This window comes from Anas platyrhynchos, chromosome 3 (assembly GCF_047663525.1).
Source record: "Anas platyrhynchos isolate ZD024472 breed Pekin duck chromosome 3, IASCAAS_PekinDuck_T2T, whole genome shotgun sequence".
NCBI lineage: Eukaryota > Metazoa > Chordata > Aves > Anseriformes > Anatidae > Anas > Anas platyrhynchos.
In genome coordinates, this window is record NC_092589.1 from 59,846,108 (window position 1) to 59,866,670 (window position 20,563).

General features: G+C 46.6%; 1 protein-coding gene across 9 annotated transcripts in view; it reads left to right on the top strand.

Annotated features, from left to right (window-relative positions):
* Positions 1 to 20,563, top strand: part of NHSL1 (NHS like 1) — a 162,933-nt gene that overhangs the window by 87,461 nt on the left and 54,909 nt on the right. The window contains exon 1 of one of the 9 annotated variants that reach the window (XM_027454453.3): positions 9,874 to 10,093. The exons of the other annotated variants lie outside the window; for them this stretch is intronic. Within the exon in view, the coding sequence (XP_027310254.3) occupies positions 9,889 to 10,093 (205 nt within the window). The 5' untranslated portion in view covers positions 9,874 to 9,888. Of the gene's footprint in view, positions 1 to 9,873; positions 10,094 to 20,563 lie in introns of those variants that run through there. 9 annotated transcript variants of the gene reach the window in all.

The window sequence follows — 20,563 nt, forward strand, 5'->3', positions numbered from 1 at the left end:
TTCAGATTTGAAAATATTTTAAGCTTAATTGCTGGTCTGATGCAGAGGGATTACAAACACAGGTCTTATTTAGTCTAGCTGGTAGCTTGGAAGGTAAATATCACAAGGAGGGAGGAAACCTGCTCAAGTTAAAGGCCTGTGTTGGCACAAGATGAATGGTTACGAGTGACTTCTGGATTAATTGAAGTCAGACATTAAAAGGTCCCAAACCATCTGAGGAGGGAAGTTGTGGAACAGACTTCCAAACAGGATAATGTGGACAAAGAAGTGTTTTTAAGATGGCTCTTGATAACTTTGGGTAAAGTGTAAGTTAGAATTTGTAGAGCCCGTAAGTGGGGTCTGTGGCAGAGGTCGTTCGGCTACCTGGAGGTCTGGGGATGTGAGGGCCAGGAATAATGATCTCCTCATGTGCTTAATTGTGGCAGCTTTGTGGTGTTCTGCCACACTGGACCCAGGTGGGGAGCAAGGCCCCGTTGGCATTGAGCTGGCTGGCAGGTGTGCAGGCGCTCCCCTCACGGAGCTGCAGGTGCTGCTGAGGCAGAAATCCTGCCAGCTCAGGCTGATCGGGCCCAATGGGCTTCTCCTCTCTTACTCTAGCACTGGGTGCGCTCTGCCTTCCTTAGGAGTTGTATTTTACAGATTGCCGGCTCTCACAGGGACCTCAGACCTGGCTGACACCCACCAGTTTCTCCCTTGCCCTTTACCTGTGACGTGCTATAGTTACACATGTGGCAAGACACCGCAGTATCTTTCTGTAGGCTGCCTGTTACAAGGTCTTTCTTGGCCTGGGAATCCTCCTAATAAAACTCTCTTTCCAGCACAGCACCCTGTCCCCCTTCCAATTTTTTAATCCATCCCCATTCTCATTTAAATCCATCAGTATGCTTCTTGTCACATTTTCGTACACCAGGTGAATTCAAGAGGTTTTTGTAGCTGCTGGCAACCAGGAGGCATCACTTGAGCAGCAGCAGCCTGTGGATAGCTGTCCTTCCCCATGCAAGCCAGGTGCCTGCTGGAAAACAGGCAGCTCATGGAGACACCAAAGGAAGAAGGATGAAAGTTGGTTTTAAGCTTCACTCCTGGCAGCATGCTGAGAGGAAGGGAGGAAGAAAGGGAGGGAGGGAGGGAGGAAGGGAGAACTGGGAATGTGTGTGGAGTGATGAAGCTTGTGGAATTACTAAGAACATACTACCAGTTGTACCTTAATTAGAATTTTAGAAATTAATATTATTTTGCATTTCTGTTATACTGCTACATTTTGAGAATTTTGGAAAAGCAATTTTGAAAAGGTGAAAGAAAGCCGTCAAATTCTCTTGGTTTCTTCGTTGCCTTCTGAAGGTTTGAAAACAACACTTTTCTGTGCCATGAAGTTTCATTTTACGAAACTCTGTTCCTGTGTGCTGCTGTGGGCTGATTTCTAGGTGGCAGCAACAATCCTTGGCAGGATTGAGGCCAAGGATATACTTAAGTAAGGGGGTGAGCTGGACGGGGGGAGGGGGGGGGGAGCTGGACTATTTTACGTGCTCAAACAGTGTTTGGAAAACAGTTTCTGATTCTTTTCTAAGCCTTATTTTCCTTAGTCCAAGTGTCAAAATTGTATTGTTGTGGACCCTGGGTATGTCCTGTGACTGGTGAGGACTGTGCCACTGCCTCGTGGCTGTCCTGGGGCTGCTGCCACGAGGTGTATTCGACCCTGGTGGGCCAAGCAGCTTGTAGCTCCAAGGTCTCTGATGGTTCCTTGTGGTGTTTTCCTGAGGAGAGGTTGCTTTGCTTATCAGACTCCACATAAACACAAGCTCATGTGGATACGTGGGCTAATCACTTCAAGTTTGCGAAAGCCATTTGCATTAGGAAATTTACATTTATGTTTACATTTAAAGTAATAAAACACACCACAGATTCATCACTGGAACTGAGAGAACCTGATTGTGTAGAAGGCGTGACTGAAGTATCACGAAAGTGCAGTTTCTTGAAGGCGAGATTCCTGTGGCTGCTAAGTGCTAAGTAAATAGCCAGTGTGCACAGCCCTTGTTTGGATAATTCTGTGGATCTTTTTTAAGGATTTTTTTTTTTTTTGCTGGTGTTTTTCTTAAAATCTTGGAGCTGAAATAACTCTTTAGTTTTAGGTTGGAAATATCAGAAGACCCCAGATAACCCAGGCTTGCAGATCAGTATCAGTCAGAACCAGTTTTCCTGCATGCACCGGAATGCCTGGAAACTTTATCCACAGAAACTCAACAGTGGGCAGCTTGAGCCAGCCCCTTGCTATCTTTGTGGGACCCTGGTGCTTTTTGTCTTTGCAATAGTGCCTGCAGAGAGATATTTCCCTTCATCCTTTAGCTGGAATTTCAAAGAATAAAAACTCTTGTTTGATTTTAACTTGAAATCTACCTGGGATGTAATTAAGTCTGTAGATTTTGAAACCTGGCTTTCTGTGCTTGCTTTCTTACACAATATAAGGAGGTGTTATGCTGTTTATCTTTTGATTTGATGAAAAAAAAACACACCAAAACACATATGTCCATCTTATGTCCATTTATATTTTGATTCTCTTCTGTCTTCTTTTCTTAAAGGATTCTTTTAAATGAGTTTAAAATAATTTTACTTTTCCACTAAAATTTTGAAACCTAGTCTTGAATTATCATCCTAATTTGTGGGGCTTTACTGTCATTTTTCTTTAAAAAGAAATCTATTGGGAGGGACAAAATACATGTAAAAGCTGAGTGACTCTTTTGAAGAGCATCAAAGTTTATAATGATTTGTTCAGCTCCAAACTCACCTTGATCAATAGTCTGAGGAAGATGTATTTTGTCAAAATCTGTAATTCCATAACACATAATTCTGAAATTACCAGAAGCATAGACTTGGGAAATTATATAAATTTACTATGTCATGGTTTGTGTTTTTGACATGGGCCAAGATACATTTTGCATTGCTCAGTCAAGGATGCTGAATGCAAAATTCTTCCCTGACCCAATAATATCTGCATGTAGGGAGAGTAATCTAGAGGGGGTCTTATTTTTGAGGGTATTGCTTGGAATTTTAGAGTTAACAGTATTATTATTGCTACTGAACAGACAGAAATTGAAACCCATAGACAACGGAATATATTAATTTGCTTGCTGACTGTGGCAGGTACACAGACGGCTGCCCTTCCCAGACGATTTTGTGAAGCTCACCATTTCACTTGTATTCTTTTGCAGAGCAGTAACTTGAGGTGCCAAAAAAGAAGGGCATTGGTAGGCTGGAGTAGCTATAACACTTGTGTTTAATCGTTTTGTTGCCAAATCAGATATTGTAATTGTAAGAACAATTGCCTTCAGCCAGTAACGGTGTGTTCTGCATGAAACAGCACTCCAGAAAGTCTGCTGTAGAAGATGCAAAACGGACAAATCACTATGCTTTTTTTTTTTGGTAAAAAAAAAAAAAAAAAAAAAAAAAAAGACTATGTAATTGATACTAAAAGTTTACATAGCATATGGATATCTTATTGATCCCTGGACTCAAGAAGAACATTCTTAGGGTGTAACTTTGTCTTGGATTGAAATACTGCTACTTTGTACTGCTCCTCATTAACCTAATCTTTCCATGGTAATGGCCACATATTTTTGTCATTACTCTTTCTAATGGAATTTGATGCATTCCTCTGCCATGATCTGCAAATCCAAGAGTTTACCTACTTTTTTTAAAAAGCCTTTACGTGACCTGCTGTAAAGTATGCAGGCCGTATCTAGCCGTAACTCCTAAGAAGCTAATTCTAACTGGCTTATCTTGCATAAATACCGTTTGCAAGCAAATGTGATGCCTTAGATTAAAAATTTCGTGCTGACCCATTCCAGGTTAATGTGGTGATATTTGATATAAAATATTGGTTTAGCTCTCTCAATCTGCTTCTCTTTGCTGAGGCGCAAGCTTTCCTTAGGCTGCGGGCAGAAGCGTGTGACAGGGTTACTTTCCTCATCAGCTGTGTGTTAAAAAATAATGAAACTCCCTTATCTTAACCAGCCAGCGACGACTGTGAAAAGTTACGCCCGCAGTAGCGAGTGCCATGGGAAGAGGGCGCGTAGCCTGGAGCGGTGGCTGTGAGGTCCTGAGGGACAGGGAGGTGGCGAGGGCTGCACTGGGAGGGACACCCAGAGCCAAGCAAGTGTGCGGCTGAAATATTAGCAAAACCACGCTTCTTTCTTCCTTTAGTGTGAAGGATAAGAGCATTTTTCTGCACCGACCTCACTGAGGCATTCTAGCATGCAGAAAATGACATGGCTGTAGGAACATCCACCAAAAATTGACCTCTCTCTATAGGGCTTTGGATCTTTTCAGCCTCTGGGCTGTGCCCCGGCCTGAGGCAGCGGGAGGTGGCACCACGTGTGGAGGGCAGTGGTGGTGTCAGTCCCAGGCGGAGAAGCTCCTCTCCAGATGGATATGGGCTGGGGGGGCTGCAGCCTTCTGGTGGGGGGCTTTCGGTGGGGGCTTTTGTGAAGCAGCACAGGTTGGTTTGGTTTTTATTGACCCCCCTTCATCAAGCGTGGAGTCCCATGTTTCACTGAGCTGCTGGGTGGAAGGGAGGTCACTGCTGCTCCGTGTCCCCCCGTGGGCTTCTTAATCTGCAAGAATGGTGAGAGAAGAAGGGTCAGGAGGGTGGCTTCTTTCCTTCTCTGTTACCACGGTAATGAGGTTAATAAGCAGAGCTGCTCTGGGCAATCCTGCCACCACTGTGAGCTGCCATTAGCACAGGCTGTGAAATCAGCTCCCGGTGCCATGTCTCCTCTGTTTGCATGGCGTGCGGGCCTGTGGTGCCACTTGCGTGGCCATCCGGGCTGGGAGCCGCCCGCTCCCCCGGCTTCTGGTGGGTCATCACCATGGTGGGCTCCATACTTTCAGAAACGTGGGACCTCACCCCTGAAGCCAGGAATTGCTTCCATCTCTCTGATGTCCCCGTCCTCACACCCAAGGGTGCGTTGCCCCCCTTCCCAGTGGCAGTCCGCTTCCCAAAAGGTACCACCCCAAACGCTTCACCTCAGCAAAAGCCTCGCTTCCGTATGGCAGCAGAGCTAAACCGGCAAAGAACAGAAAGATTTGTCTGATCTGCCTACTGCCTTCACTGCTGGCTTTATTTGCTTTCTTGTTTGAATACGATCAGGAGTTGATATCAAACAAAAGACACTGTTTGTTGCTCTTAATTGGGCTTTCAAATTGAAAGATGAACAATTGCAACACACAAGTGTATTTTTAAGTGCCCAGGGACTGCCAATAATGTAATACATGTGCTTCTCCTCCTCCAGCGTCTTACACGTATGCCATATCTCAAAATACTTATTGGATTAAAAATAATTACAGAGGGCTACTACATAACAGCAAAGGAAAAATGAAATTAAGGTATAAAAGCAAGAGTCATGGGTGTGCTGAGAACTGATGAGGCAGGGAGATGCGGGGAGGCTGTTCCACATTGTAACAGCTCAGCACAAGAGGTTTGTATATAAAGAGGCAGGAAAGGGCTGTTGGAAGCAAAGATACCAAAAGTATGTGGAGCAATCTCTGCATGGTTTTACAGGGAAGCATGTTAATTTTGAGCTCAGAGTGAACACAAAACCAGAGGAGCTGTTTTGTTAATAGGGATGGAGTTAGTAGAGAGCACCAGAAAGAAACTTCTGTCAGGGGGGTTTTAAAAGACATTTTTGTTTTTCACCAGGGCATTGATTCTTCACGTTGCTCATTTTTACATTGTTTGTTTGCTTTCTGTCTTCCTGTTGTGCCCGAGTTGTACGGGTGCATGCTGTGTGGGTGGGTTGCAGGTTCAGCGCCGTGCAAAGGGCTAAGCTTTGCCCAGGGGTGGCACCCAAAAATTGCGGCTGGCAGTTCCGACACCAGGAGCCACCACAGCCTGCCTTCAGGGGCTGGCACCCAGTCTGTCAGCACAGTTGCCAGCATCAGTTGCCGTAGCTTTTTACAAAGTGCATTTTGTTGTCTTGCCGTGCCATTCAAGCTCTTCCAGCTGCACAGGCCTTATTACTTACGTCCTTAAAAAAAAAAAAAAAAAAAGGGTTAAAAGCTTGATGTATGCTGTACAATAGCAAGCATCTGATAAAAATAATCCCGTGAACGTATTCATGGACGGTGCTAATGCCAGGGAATGTGAACGTGGCCGTGTGGAGAGAGCTTTCGGAGCAGCGTGAAGCTTGGTGCACATCCTGGCTGCAGGGCGGCCGCCCCTCCCGCGGCCCCTTCATCTCCGGTGCTCATTGATGTCTCAGCATTGTAAGAGCTCTTCAAATGTTTGACTTGCTTCAGAAACTGTAAAGCTGGTACATCCTGCTCCCTTCCTGTCTGACATACTCATTTTCAGTTAAAAAAAAAAAAAAGAATTATAATACCTCAAGGGTTTGGGGTTTTGTTTTTCCTTTCTTTGTGAAATTCTCCAGCTTTTGTCTACTCCTGTGTGTTTAGCAAACGTGAGGCAGGGCTTCAGATGCACTGGTTTGTTTGCTTGTTGGTTTAAAAAGAACTGTAACTACAATTCAACCCTCCAGCTGATCAGCTGAAAAGCCCAGAATGCATCAACCCTCCGCGGTTATAAATAGAGTCGCTGTCTAATGAGGGCAGAGTTCATCCCCGCGGATTTCTACCACCTCCCTTTAATTTCACATGTGGCTGCTGGGCTCGCATTGGAAATTACCAGATTTGATGGTTTGGTTGTGCGTGGTGTTGATAGAGATGCTGTTATTTTACTACATTGTGTATGTTACTATTTTTCTTCTACACAGAGGATCTGCAAATTGTACGTAAAGACCCATGATCAAGTTTCTCATGTGGCATATTTGGAAGGATTATGTTGATATCAGGGTAGGACTGCCGTGCCCATACTTTGTGATTCCTAATCCCCTGTGTTTCCATTATGCACATCCCGTAGGCTTTTAAAACTCCTACATGTAATAAGTCATCAGTATCTCTGCCGGTTTGGGAGGTCAGGAGCACATAGGCATGTCTAATGGGAGGGCTGATGTTTTCTTTGGTTGTCTTTTTATTTTGTTTCTCGTAATCACCAAGTTAGTCACAGTTTTGGGTGTCCATCAAACTCTTAACCACCTTTTTTCTTCAGACCAAATGTTGTTTCCAGTATAATGTAATCAATTTGCTCTCTAATTATTCAAACTCTCCCTAACAGAGCCCGAGAAGCTGTAAAGAGATGGCTTAGCAAACATGAAATATGCTGATAAAAGGATGCACACGTGTGTCTAACAATCTGCTCAGAACATTTGTACTTGAATTACTAATAGTGCAATTTTTAAACAGCGTGAAAAAGAATAATAAAGGAAATAAAATGCTATTTAGGGAAATCTTTATATTAATAATAGCTCAAGGCTGAGAAAAATGATCAGTCTCACTTCTGTGATTTTTAGGAAAAAAAAAGAATAAAACAACCCTTTAGTTGAAGTAGACTATGTGAAGCTCAATCAGGAATTTTATGGTAAGATTTCAGGTGAAACTTTGACTCGGATTATTGCTCCATACGTTTACAGTATAAAACAATTGCTTTTATGTTTTTTGTTAAGGTGCAGTTGGCAAGGTACACAATGCCTTCCTCACATGAGAACGGCACATCCTCTTCCTAACTCATTATGGTTCCTCCTTTGCTAATAGCTGAGGCCATCACCGTCATCAGATCCTGTATCGTGTATGGTACCAAGGCCTTCCAGGCTCCAGGGAAGAACAGACTTATTCTTTACATAAAAAAAAAAAATTGTGTGGACATTAATGCCTGCCATATGGTAAATATACTTGTTAAACTGGATTTCAGCCCTGATCCCATTATCGTGTGTCAGCCTTCCTTCGTGAGCGCGCATTGAAAACATGGCTAATGGAGCATTTCTGTAGTCTGGAGAAGCGCGTGTTAAATGTTATTGGGTCTGCAGGCCAATATGTTATCCTGTGTTATCTTGTTAAGTGCTTGGGAACATCTCTGTCTGCTGAACACTGAATTTTGCCATTTTCCACCATTTTATTGCACCCATGTTAGCACTGCGTGTTACAGAGCACCATTGGTTTGAGGTACAACTACACCTCGCTTTCACATCAAGTAACAGTTGCATGGCATTGTGATGACATCAGCTTGTGAAATACAACTTGATAACATGATTTTGAGGTGTTAAAATAAAAAGCATAGCATAAATCCAGCTGTATTCTTGCCTCATAAAAGACAATGTTTCTGTCTGCAGGCCGTGCAGCAGAAATAAATACAAAACACCAACTTTTGTGCATCTTTTAGACAGGGACTTTTCCCGGGACAGGGCTTGTTTCATCTCTGTTCATTAAAGTTTTCTGGCACTCGTCATTCTAAGACCCGTTTTCATCGGTTGGCAAGTTTGCTGAGATTCAGCTCGGTGAGGTGTCTATAAAACATTATATAGTGGAAATATTTCGTTCACATCACCACACAAAGTAGCAGAACATTAAACGAAAACAAACCAAAGCCAGCCATTTTCTGGCTAGTTTTCTACACGTTGCCAGCCCCGTTGACTCAGTTTTGCAGACGGTTTGTGCTGGGTGGTGCTGTGCATTTTGCATGCCTGAATCTGGATGCCACCCTGGTGCAGTGCCCGCAGGCAGCCTGCATACACACGTGGTGTTCTGGGATGGGGCTGGAGGTGCAGGTGGCAGCAGGTCTGTGTCTGACTTGATACCAACAAGACAGCAAAAAAGCCTTTTCTAAAATACATGAATACTTACCCGACACTACTGTAGAGCGGTAGCTTTGATGACTGGTATGGGTTGAGACCAGAGCATCCATGAAGAGGAGTTAAGGAGGCAGGCCAAGAGTCAAACAATATCAAGTCAACCCAAACTTTAGAAAGCTGCTGAGGATGTATGACTGTGCAGGGTGCGTGTCTGTGCTGTTTCCCTTGCTGTCCCAGTCTGAGCGTGCTGAGCTGGCTGAACAGCGCAGGAAGGGCACGATTCCCGAGCCCTGAAGGCAAACAGCACAGGGGATGCGAGATTAGGGCTGGTGTGGAAACCAGCGTGGAAACGTCCTCAGTAGTGCAGCGTTTGGGAGAGGTGCTGCGGGCTGGTGGCCTGTGGGTGGAAGAACCCAGGATAATTGTAATCCTGGCTTTTCCTCTCTGTGGGCAGGTTCCTAAATCCCTTTGAGACCGGCTTCATCCTTAAATAGGAGTAATGCCTATCCTCTAGAGGTGTTGTGGGGATGCGTTTATTTATGAAGTACTAATTGGGTGTGAACTGGGAACTGCTGGTTCTTTGTGCAGCCAGAAACCTGGTTGCAGCCTAACCTGGAAGATACCTGCTGCTTCCTCTGGTGGCAATTGCTGTGCTTCCGACTGGGAAAGGGGGTGTCCTTCCTAAAACCCAAGCATGGAAATTGCCACACTGTGTTTTTTGTTTTTTGTTTTTTTTTTCTTCATTCTATGTATCTTTTCTGCTCTTGCAGCCTGGAAGAATGCAAATGCCCCTGCTGCTGGCAGATCCCTGCCCCGCAGCGGCCCTCTGGCTGTCGGTGTCACGGCGATTACGGTGAGCTTTAAATAAGCTCCTTGGCTGCGGCCGTCTGCGTACGGCCCTGCTACCTGTAGTTCAGGGGGTGCTGAATAATCGGGGATAAAGCTTAAGAGGAGCAGCAGGCTCAGGCAGAGGCAGGACGGGAGGAGTCTGGGGCAGATGCCTCCGTTTCGCAGCCCCGTGCAGCCGCTGGTTTCTGGCTCTGCGCCGTTTGCAGCACAACCAAGTAGTTTAGCCTGTCTGAGCGCAGGAGGAGAAAATCTTTCCCTTCACAGCGCCCTGAATGCGTCCGCTCAAGGGTTATGAGCAGGCCACTCCCTTCGGCTCCCAAGTAGCCACTGGGGACAGCGGGGACATCCTTGAGAGCAGCGGCTGACAATGATCGCCTATGTGCACTGCCTGCCCACCGACCCCATGGTCGGCTGCCTCAGCAGGAGCAAGTGGCAGCCCGGCCGCGAGGATGATGATGATGAGGAGGAACTCATCCCGCTGCACTCCGGCAGGATGGGCAATGGGCACGCCAGGCTGCCCGGGCGCCTCCAGAGACGGGTGCTGAGCAAGGAGGACGACAACTTCTGGCCGAGTAAGAGAGCAATTCCTCCTCGGTAGCTGGTGGTTGTTCAGTGTCACGTTTATTCAGGGAATAAATAACAGGAACGGATTTGCAAACGGATAAAACATTCATATTCTTTTACTGTTTTGGAGGGTGAAGGGATTGGGAAGAATTTTTGTCTGAAAAGAATGTATTTTCACTTCAGAAGAGTGTCTGTAAATGCTGCATCCGATGGGCTAAGTTAACACTGCGTGGCAGTGTCTTTGTGCATGTGATATGTCTGTGTTTGGGAGGCCTCGAGTACTTGCTCTGAGCTCAGTGCTGCTCCTTTTCAGCTAAATTATTGTTTTAGGGGAGTGGAGCTGTTGACACATCGCCCTAACTGAAAGCCGTAGAAATAATTGGTGGATGAAAAGGCCGGGGGAAGGAAGAAAAAGGTCTAATGTTCAAAGACCTTTAGTGCAGCTGATGAGGACTTACTCTGAAAGAAATCTGCTTTTGAATAACCTTGGGTCTAAGGTTGTGTTCCCTCTGAATGTGAGCAGAAAGAATTCCTGAATTGTGATGACTGTCTCTTTTTCAAATCTGTACAGTTTCAAGTTTCATTAGCAAATACAGATGGGGAAAGGAGAGAGCACAGGATAGACAATGGTAACGCTCAGCTGTTTTGTTTTCAGCCATACTGCTTGCCTTCCTTTTTTTTCTGACCACCTAAGCAAAGGCACCCAGCTGTTCGTGGAATGGCTGCTCCAAAAACTGTATTTAAGGGTGATGGGGGGGAAATTTCACGAGACAAAGGAAGCTTTTCCTGCAAAGACCAGCTGTCTGGCTGTCTTGCAGCAGGCCTTCTTCCTTTGATTTTATTTTTTTTAAGTGTGTTAATGATGTTTGCAACTGTGTTGATTTCCTTGTTTCCTCAGTACCCTCATGCTTATGATGTGACAATGCCTAGATGTTACCAGTGATTGATAAATCGGCGTCCAGCCCAAGATGCTAGCCCAGGCAGTGAAACCACATGCAGTTCTGCTGGCTGCGTTACACTTCGTGTGCAATCACGTGGCATCAGCGCTAGAGGAGCTGGGGCTGCCTGGAGGTGTCAGGAAGCTGCTCCTGTGATGCCTCAGGGGGCAAGACACAGCTCCTTGGTGCCATGCTGGCCAGGGGGAGGCAATTTCAAAGCTCCTGCCGCCTGGCAGCTTGGTTTGGTCCTGGCAGGAAGGTGTGAAGCTGGCGTTCAGAGCTGTTCTGGTGCCCTCAGAGGCAGCCAAGCACTCTGGGGCACGGAGATGGGAGCAGGGACTGTAGGTAGAGCATGCAGATGGCTCCTTGCAGCCCATTCTTCTGCACAGAAAGGTGCTCATCCCCCCTTCCTGAGGTTTGAAATATAAAACCCAGAAGGTGAGTAGGGAGAGAGGCCTGGGGAACAGAGCAGTGCCCTGGAGAATATTTTACTTCAGTATTAGAAACAGCCATCAAATATATGCTGGTGATCTTTGCGTTTAAAAAGTTTGGAAACCGAAACTTGGTTTTGTGTGTAAACAGCTGGGTCTGTCCAAGGCACCGCTGAGTTTCCTTCAGGCCTCAGAGCTGGAGCAATGCCGTAGCTGTGCCAAGTAGAACCTGGGAAGTTTTCACACAGCTCAGTTGTGGGATTTCGATCCCAGATATGCAGCAGGAGCATCTGCTCGTCCTGCCCAGGTGCATTCACCTTTTTGGTGTTGCTTCAGTATTTCCCTAGCGAAGAGAGACGAGCTCTGTGTCGTTCTGCTGACTGTTACAAAAACCACGCACACGCGTGTGATTGTGTCAATTCGTAGCATAGCACACGTATAAGCAATTCAGCAGGGGGCTTGTGACCTACTAAAGCTTTTAAAAGCTGTTTCTGTCCCCCAGTGATAAACTTTTACATGTTTTAGACTGAGTTTATTGCTGGCTCCCTCATGTTGAGTTTCACTGATGTCTGATACGATCCTGCGGATTTTATTTGTTCTGTCTGAATTACAAGCCATTGAACTTTCCATATTTAACGCTGAGTCCTTTAAATGGTGAGTGGAAAAATCGGTTGCCCTGTTTTCTGCCCTAACTTTTCTGCCCATGGTACCAGCACATAGGGCCAGGCTGGTCTGGTTGGCTCCCTTCCCTTCTCGTCCCTTCACACCCCGTGGAAACAGAAGAATGGGAACGCAATTAAGCCATCCGTTACAAGTGTTATTTGCTGGACAGGTCCTATTTCTCTTTGAGATAGGGAGAGTTGTGTTGCTTTTAACCTCTGTTAATGTTTATTTTAAGGAACAAAAGTGTTTCAGCGTGGAAGTGCTTTCTGGGACCGGGTCAAGTGATAACTGCCGAGCACAGCAGGTGATTATTGGCCCAGCTTTATCTCTGGTGATAAAGGCCTCCCTTTGGGGTCCTTATCGAGCGCCATGAGAACTGTGTTTCGAGAGGTTTCACAGTGCTGATTTACTCAGTAGAAAATGCCCTCGGCAGCGTTGCTGCTGTCTGAAAGCATAATAAAGTCAAATTGTTGGACTCGCTCCCATGTGGGGCCAGCTTCCTCTCCGAGGGATGTCGAGGTACTGCAGCAGAACCCCCTGGTCCCTGGTCACCTCTGGTGTTCCTGGAGCAAAATACTCGAGCATGCGTTTGGGTTGTGATGCTGCAGCTGTGGCGATCAAGTGACCGGGTTAGGGCTTGGTGGTTTGTTTTCAGCTGTAGGAACAGTGATAAAAACGTCAATGTAGGGACACAGCAAAGCGAAGGTTGAGCCTTACCAGCTCGGCCTTGTTTCTGCATCCGTGAGGCTTTTCTTCTGCCACTCTTTACTGCCACATTCGTTGCAAATAGATGATGTATGACTGAAAAGAGCCGGAGGTCAGGAATACACCTTGTATCAGCCTTTCAACCTGGAAGAAAACCAGCATTAGGGCAGCGGTGGGATGGTCACCATCACACCATTCACGATTCCTGACCAGCCCCAGCACTGGTGCATGGCTGGTAGCTGCTTTTCCTGCAGCAAAGCCACGCTGAGGTGCTAAGATGACCGGGCTTGGCAGAAATCCCAAGGGTTGTTTTGTTTTAAATGCCTGCTGAATTTGGCATCAGAGCCTGTTGGCAGTGACTGCTGCCGTTGGAGACTGGCACCTCCTCCTGTCGGGAGTATCGCCTGCCTCTTGCGGTGAGCATCACTGCTTCGCGTTTTAGCGAATTTTCATCAAATTTTATCAGAGTTTAAAGATGCAGTATGCTGTTGCTAACCTAGCTCAACTATGGCACCCTTCTGCTTTTTGTGCCAGAGCTGTTTTGGTAAGGATTTTGGAGGTTTTCCCCTTCTTTTGCAGACATGGGAGGGAGCCAATTGCAGTACTGGATTACTTCGAATGTTTGTTAAACAGTAGCTTCAGTTATTGGGACTTTTTCTCCATGTTTTGTTGCCCAGTAGCTCATGAAAGAATGCTCTATTCTTTCTCATTCATTGCCCTTTCTAAGGACAACAGCTCTGCCCTAACTGCAAAGCCGAGACCTTTCTGCATGATGTGTGTTTTGTGAAAAACGTATAGAATTTGAAAGAAACTAAACCTATCTATAAAGAGCCGAGTAAGGCATTTTATTATTCACTATTTGCAATGTCTTTTTTTTTTTTTTCCTCCAGGTTTCTGTTCCCAAAGCTATGAGATTTAAATCTCCCAATTAAAAGAAGTTAAATTAAAGAAAAAAAAAATGCCAAAATACTTGTGGCTTGGGAGGCAAAGAATGAACTTTGCCGTCTCATTTAGCAGCGCGAAACAAAGACTGCATCGCTTTGCATCCCTCCCAGAGCCGGGCCTTGCAGAGCACTGAGCAAGCCTTTGTGGCCTTCGGTGGTGTAAGTGACAGAAGGGCTCAGTCTCTGCCGCTGAATGGCCGTGGTGACTGCTCACAAAGCCCGATGCAAGGGGCTGCCCAGCCCAGCGCCCGGCTTTAGCTGGGGCACTGAGCTTGTACCGTAACAGCTGACACAGAGAGCACAAACAAGACGGGTTTGTTTTTGGGACAAAAAGCAACATGAATATAATTTTTATTGCATGCTTTAAAAAAAAATAAAAAAATACCGCTTTTCTGTCACTGTTCTTAACAAGGGCTTGTCCAGTGCCTGTTTGTTTCTTGGAAATTTTATTCATTTGGCCAAAAAAGCCATCAATGCCTTGCAAAGCAAAGGAACTCGTCCATTTGTATAAAATTACTTCAGGTCTTGGATAAATGACAACCTTTCTCAGTGTCACAGTACACGTGTTGCATTTCTGGCTTGTCTTGCTGCAGGTTCCCTGCATGAGCCATACAGAACAAACCTCCCTGCCTCTGGGGTGGTCGTGTCCTGGCCAGGCACCTGGTCTTGGTCTCCTGTGCCGAATGAAGCTGTTGGGGTGCAGCTCATAAGCCCTTTGGAGAGGCACGAGAGTGTTGTGGATGTGTGCAGGGAGGGCAGGAGAAGGAGCAGGGACGAACTTGGAAAATGACAGAATCACAGAATGGTTTGGGTTGGAAGGGACCTCAAAGACCATCTCATTCCACCTTCCTGCCATGGTAGGGACACCTCCCACCAGACCAGGTTGCCCAAAGCCCCATCCAGCCTGGCCTTGAGCACCTCCAGGGATGGGGCATCCACAGCTTCTCTGGGCAGCCTGTGCCAGGGCCTCACCGCCCTCACAGTGAAGAATTTCTTCTTGATGCCTAATCTAAATGTACCCTCTTTTAGGTTAAAGCTATTTCTCCTTGCCCTGTCACCACACCCCCTGACAGAGTCCCTCCCCAGCTTTCCTGTAGGCCTCCTCTAGGCGGTGGCAGGCTGCTGTAAGGCCTTCCCAGAGCCTTCTCTTCTCCAGGCTGAACAACCCCAACTCTCAGCCTGTCTTTGCAGGAGAGGTGCTCCAGCCCTCTGATCATCCTCATGGCCCTCCTCTGGACTTGTTCTAACAGGTCCATGTCCTTGTGCTGGGGGCCCAAATGCTGAACACTGGTTACTGCTGGGATGCCGTAAAACACTGTGAGAAGTGAATGAGCAGCACGAGTACGAAGGCCCTGGTGTGTTGCCTTGCTGAAAGAAAACACACTGCTAGCCTGGCCATGTGCTGCCAGGTCCAAACGCCGGGATTTGTGTTCGCATTGCAGCATGGTGCTGGTGGGGGATGGTTTTTATGCCTTCCCCTTCGCGTGTGATCAAACAAGAAACCGTGTGTGGCTCTGAGGAGCGCAAGGAAGAGGCGGGGAGGCTTTGATAGGGAGCTCGGTAACATCCCTCAAGTGTGCCTGGAGGAATCTGAAAAAAACCGGGGAGCTCTGAGACAGCTTTTCTGCGGTGTCTTTAGCAATTTTAGCAGTGAGCATCTGCTGTGATTAAGGAGGAGGAGCAGCGTAATTGCCAACCCAGGTGTGAAACAGGTGAGACTTGAAAGCTGGTGCTTGAGGATGATGAAAAACAGAATGGAAAGGCTCCTCGGTGCTTCGTCTGAGTAAAGCTCCTGGATGGTGGGGACAGTGTCTTACTGGAAGTTGCTCTTTCTGGTGCACTGTAGGTAATAATTAGTTTTGAGTGTTTTAAGAAAATTAGGCTCAAAGCAGATTAAAGCTGAGACCTGACAAGGACGATGTTAAATGCCACAGAAATGACACAAGCATTTCAGGGGATGCCTTTATCGGCCTGGCTAATGGAGTCACAGTAGCAATCAGAAATGGATGATGGTAGCGTTATCAAAATCCATTTTGCTGTGCCTTGTTTCTTACTGCCTCTTCCCCAACAGGCCAGCACTGTGAGATGAAGTGATAAAAGGTAGCCAGGCTTTATAGCTGAGGTGCATTTTCTTGTGCCAGAGGGGCAGAAAAGCAAATTCTCCGATTAACGAGGCAGATACTCCTATCGTCCCTTCTGGAGCCTGTTTTTCAGGACTCTGCAGATCAGTTCCTTCCGCGCATCCGCTCCTAGCTGCTGAGGATGGCTGTGTGCCTGCACATGTCCTGTGGTGGTAAGGGGCTTTTGCACTGTTGGGCTCATTTGCAGTGCTCCTGCAGCAGAAATCCTCCTGGTTGCTTGTCTTGTTAACTGTTCCTACATACAAAAATCATCAAAGACTTCTTCTCCTCCGCCTCTCCTCCTGCAGAGCCCAGACGAACGCCTCCTGAAGGAAGCGGTGTGAAGTCTCGTAGATCACAGAAGATTTTTCTTCTCTCCTTTCCCTAACCTAATCTGATGGCAAATGGAAAATCGTGCACGCTGCTTCACCCTTTGTAGCTAGCTTCAAGATCTGCAAGCCTCTGCCTGGGCACAGCTACAGATCAGATCTGCCTTTGTCCCTGATGCAGAGCCACCGGCTCTGTGCTGCTCAAGGAGAAGCACGCTCGCTCTCTGGAATAGCTCACTTCTGCTGTTAACCCTTGGTGGGCTTGTGCAAACATTGGGAGGTCAAGCAAACTTGCACCTTGCTGTCGTTGCAGCCGGCAACGTATAAATCTGGCTCACTGATACCTTCCAGTGTTAATAAAAAAAGACATGTTTAAAATAATCCCAAATGCCAATAGGCTTAGTGACATTTAAGCATGAGCGGTGCTGTCAGTTCATCGGCAGACAAAAGCGGTACGTCTTAATTTGTCTAATTACGCTGTAACATGCAGACCAGCTGCTTCTGGGAACAAAAGCAGTTGATCGCACCATTTTATTAATTGCATATTAATTGCCACATTCACGTTAACCATATGGGAGATGGAGGAATGGAGCGAAGGCTACTTAGTGGTGAAGAAGAGAAAATGAACTGAGTGGGATCTTCAGAGAACAAACCCCAGAATGACAGGGTGCATGGTGTTAGCGGCTGGGATCCCAGTTGTAGAAGAAATTTGTATTTTTCCACCCTTGTTAAATGGTTATATTTACACATGAGTAGAAAGGATTGTGCCTTGAATGACAACTGTGTGCTCAGGAAAGCACTCTCTGCAAGTTGGTGGTGAATTTGTTTGGTAATTTGCCGAAGCCAGGCTTGTTGGCACATGGCTCTCTGCCTTTGTCTGCGTCTGTACTGATGGTTGCACCCTCTCTGCTGGGAGCAGTTTGCCACAGGAGCAATGCTGGAGGAGCCAAAAGAAGCACAAAACTTGTTGATTTTTGTACTTGTTGTGATTTTGCTGCAAGCTTGTAGGCTCTTTCTCTAGCTGTGTTAAGCCTTCAGCTGAATTGGTCTTCCTATGGCAGTGTTTACTCTAGCAGAGATGCAGTAAAATATTGAAACTGTGAAGCTATAGGGTTAGCTTGTGCAAAATACCCACAACAAAAAGCAAACAGTGAGCTGGTTGCTGCTGGTTTGCAGTACTGGATTGTGTTTTAGGATGTTGGGTGTCGCTCCTCCTGCAAGCGAGGCTTCAGAAAGCTGCCCTCTACTTTTTTATGGTGCTGCCTGAATCCAGCAGCCACTGGCAAAGGATGCTTGGTGGTTCTCTCAGGCAGGAAATGTAGGTTAGGAGTACACGAGTGGTGACTTCTCGCCGTCACCCCCAGACTGCAATTAGCACGGTCTGGTGGACGCCGGCGCGGCGGCCAGCGAGGCTGCGACGCTGTAGGTGGCAGTCTCCGCGTGCAGCAGCAGCAGCAGCCGCCTCTCCTTCGCCTTGCCCTTTTCACCATGGCAACTATTCTTATTTCGGTTGCAAAGTTTGCATAGTACAGTGGAATAGAGAAGGACGATGCGCCCTTGTTGTTGTCACTCCAGTGCTGGCTTGTTTTAGAGTGCTCTTATAATAGCGAATAACATGAAGTGGTCAGCTTCGGTTTCATTCCACTCTTTGTCGTAGAGGATGCTGGCTTTCTTTTAACCCTACATTTCTCCTTTGCAGCTTACTTGCAGTTTGCCTTCGGTGTAGTTTGCCTATGTTTTCGCTGTGAATTGAGGTTTGTCATTCATGGCATCTGCTGCTCTGCACATTCCCCAGTGGCAAGCTGGGCCTCCGCACCTGCACGTCCTCTTCTTCTGACCCGTGCACGTGCACACATGGAGAAGTGATATGGTGTGGGCTAAGGATGCTTCCTAAAACAAATCCAGACAAGCCCCACCAAGGTTGGCTTTTGGTGTATTTGCCCTCTCCTCCTCTTCACACCTCTTGAGGAAGGCTTGCAAAGCCCCATTCTGGTACTTTCAAGCTGATGTGGGGGCACTGGGTTTGGTGGGAGAAAGAACTAAGGGCAGTTTGTCTCATAGAAAGGAAGCTATGGGCTAATCGCAGATCAAATATCAATATATCTCATTGTGTAAAGGCACAGGACTGGACCTGAAATATGCTCGAGATGACTGGCTGATTAAATGTGTCTGCTTGGGTATCCCAAAGTGATTATTTCCACGCGAAATGCTTAGTCCCACCTCGTTTCCAACACATGGCGTTTTACTTGCATTTCCTAAATCTCTCGGAAGAGTTGGAATTGGGAGAGCATGATCATTTTTTAAAAAGGGAGGGGCATCGGTTGGTTTGATTTACACACTGCAAAAAAAAAAAAGAGTATTCAAACTCTATTGGGAAACACAAAAGGAGGTGCAAAGATTGCACAGTTAAGAAATTAGTAACAAGCAATTGAAAAGTAGACTGGATCAGACCTATTCGAAGCATATGTGGTACTAAACAAAGGTGATATTCTTAGGCCTACACAGCAACTGGGGCAGAGGGGTTGTTGTGGTGATTTTTTTTCATCAGAAAAACGCTTTAAGTGGCTCATCACAATTACATCTCAGTTGATGTTGTAATACACCGCAACGGGACCTGGATTGTGGGGATGATGCATGATTGGAAAAACACAGCTTGAAGTGAGGTTTGCCCGCGGTTACAGCAGATACACACACAGCATCTCACTTGTGAGCTGACCGGTTCTGACCTGGAGTCACTGGCAGGGAATAAATAGGAAGCCCCGTGATGCCACTTGGGCAGCCACAGCCGAGCGGCACTTAATCAGCCTCCGCGTGTCTCCTGTGCACACGCAGGCATGCGGAGAGCTGAGCGTTACTCATTTAAAGGCAGAATGCCCCAAAGCTCTTAGGCTGCAGCTCCTCTCTTTTGTTTGGAAACTGGTTTTCAATATACTGGCAACCTAGGTTGCTCGCTAGATCCTGATCCCTTCAGAGGAATAAGAGCAGGTGTCGCTGGAGACTGAATCGTGGAGGAGGGAGAAAAATTGGTAGGTACTGTGGTGGCCACACGCTGCTCATCCTGAGAGTCTTGTTCCCCTGTTCATCTGATTTCTGGTCTGAGCCATGATGACTGCAATATAACTTGTCTTCCTCCTTGGCTTTAGTACTCTCATTTGTTTGTCAGCTGTCCTTGGACATTTTAACAAGGGCTTTCAGAACAGGGAAGTTCAACACAAAGGGCTGTAGAGGCCCTTCCCTGCTTGTAAATTAAAAAATGTCATGTTCCTCCCTGAGCACGCTTGCCATTGCCCGAAAGCATGGACAGAGTTTCATAAAAGCGTCTTTCTGCACCTGTGTGATCTGCTCCTCATTAAACTTGCAGCTGGGTAGCGTCTCCAAAGAAGGTTGACCACCCCTCCCAGCTGAACGATCCCTCGTGGCTTTTTCCAGCAGCAGCTTTCAGCCATCTCGGCCGGCCTTTTGTTTGTCCAGCGCCTGCCGGGAACGTGGTGGCACGGCCAGAGCAGGGGCAGCGCGCTGCTCATCGGCAGATGGTGGCAGCGATGTCAGGGTAAATAATTCATAGCATCAGGGAAAAAAGCACCCCTTTATGTCCAGCAGCTGAAGGTGAGTGCAAGTGTTTTCCCGATTGTGGTGCTGCCTTGTCCTCTTAGGGTTTTCCTCATCAGAAGAGGAGCAGGATGCTGGTTGCCCTGACATAACAAGAAGTATTTCCAGGGCTTATATGAACAGTGTCTGAATGTCTTCATTCCTGGAGTAGGGTGTGTGCTTTTTACAGAATATTATACACCGTGGGCTGCCTCAGAGATGTTTAACAGCTGTAGCTGGAACTATTTTACACAAACCAGCTGTGGTTTAAAAACAGAAATGTAAATTGAGTTTTGCTGTGTGTTAGCTTAGCTGATTTCTGGCATGGTGGCAAAGTAGAGATCTTGCTAGGCAGCGCTTCTGTCTGTCTAAATCAAACTGGGACTGAAGTTTGTTTAGTGCTGTACTGCAGCGTCCTTAAAAGATGTGAAAGACTAGAACTGGTTTTATCATTATCCAGAGGGATGGGAGTGAGGAAGAGGCTCCTCATGCATAATACATTCTGCAGAATAATTTTGGGAAAATACAGCTGTGGTTTTATTGATTCATTTTCCCAAGGGTGTAAACTTTATTCACATTGACTGTGTTATTGATCTCCCCCCTCCTCCTTTACATTCACATCAAATATTCCCCTCCAGGGGTCAGACCTGCCCTGGAGCCTGGGGGAAGCATCTCTCAAAGGTTTCTCACCTGGCTCTTTCTTCCAAGGGATTCTGGAGGAAAAAAAATAATAGGGCGCTCCTTTCCCTTTCTGGCAGGA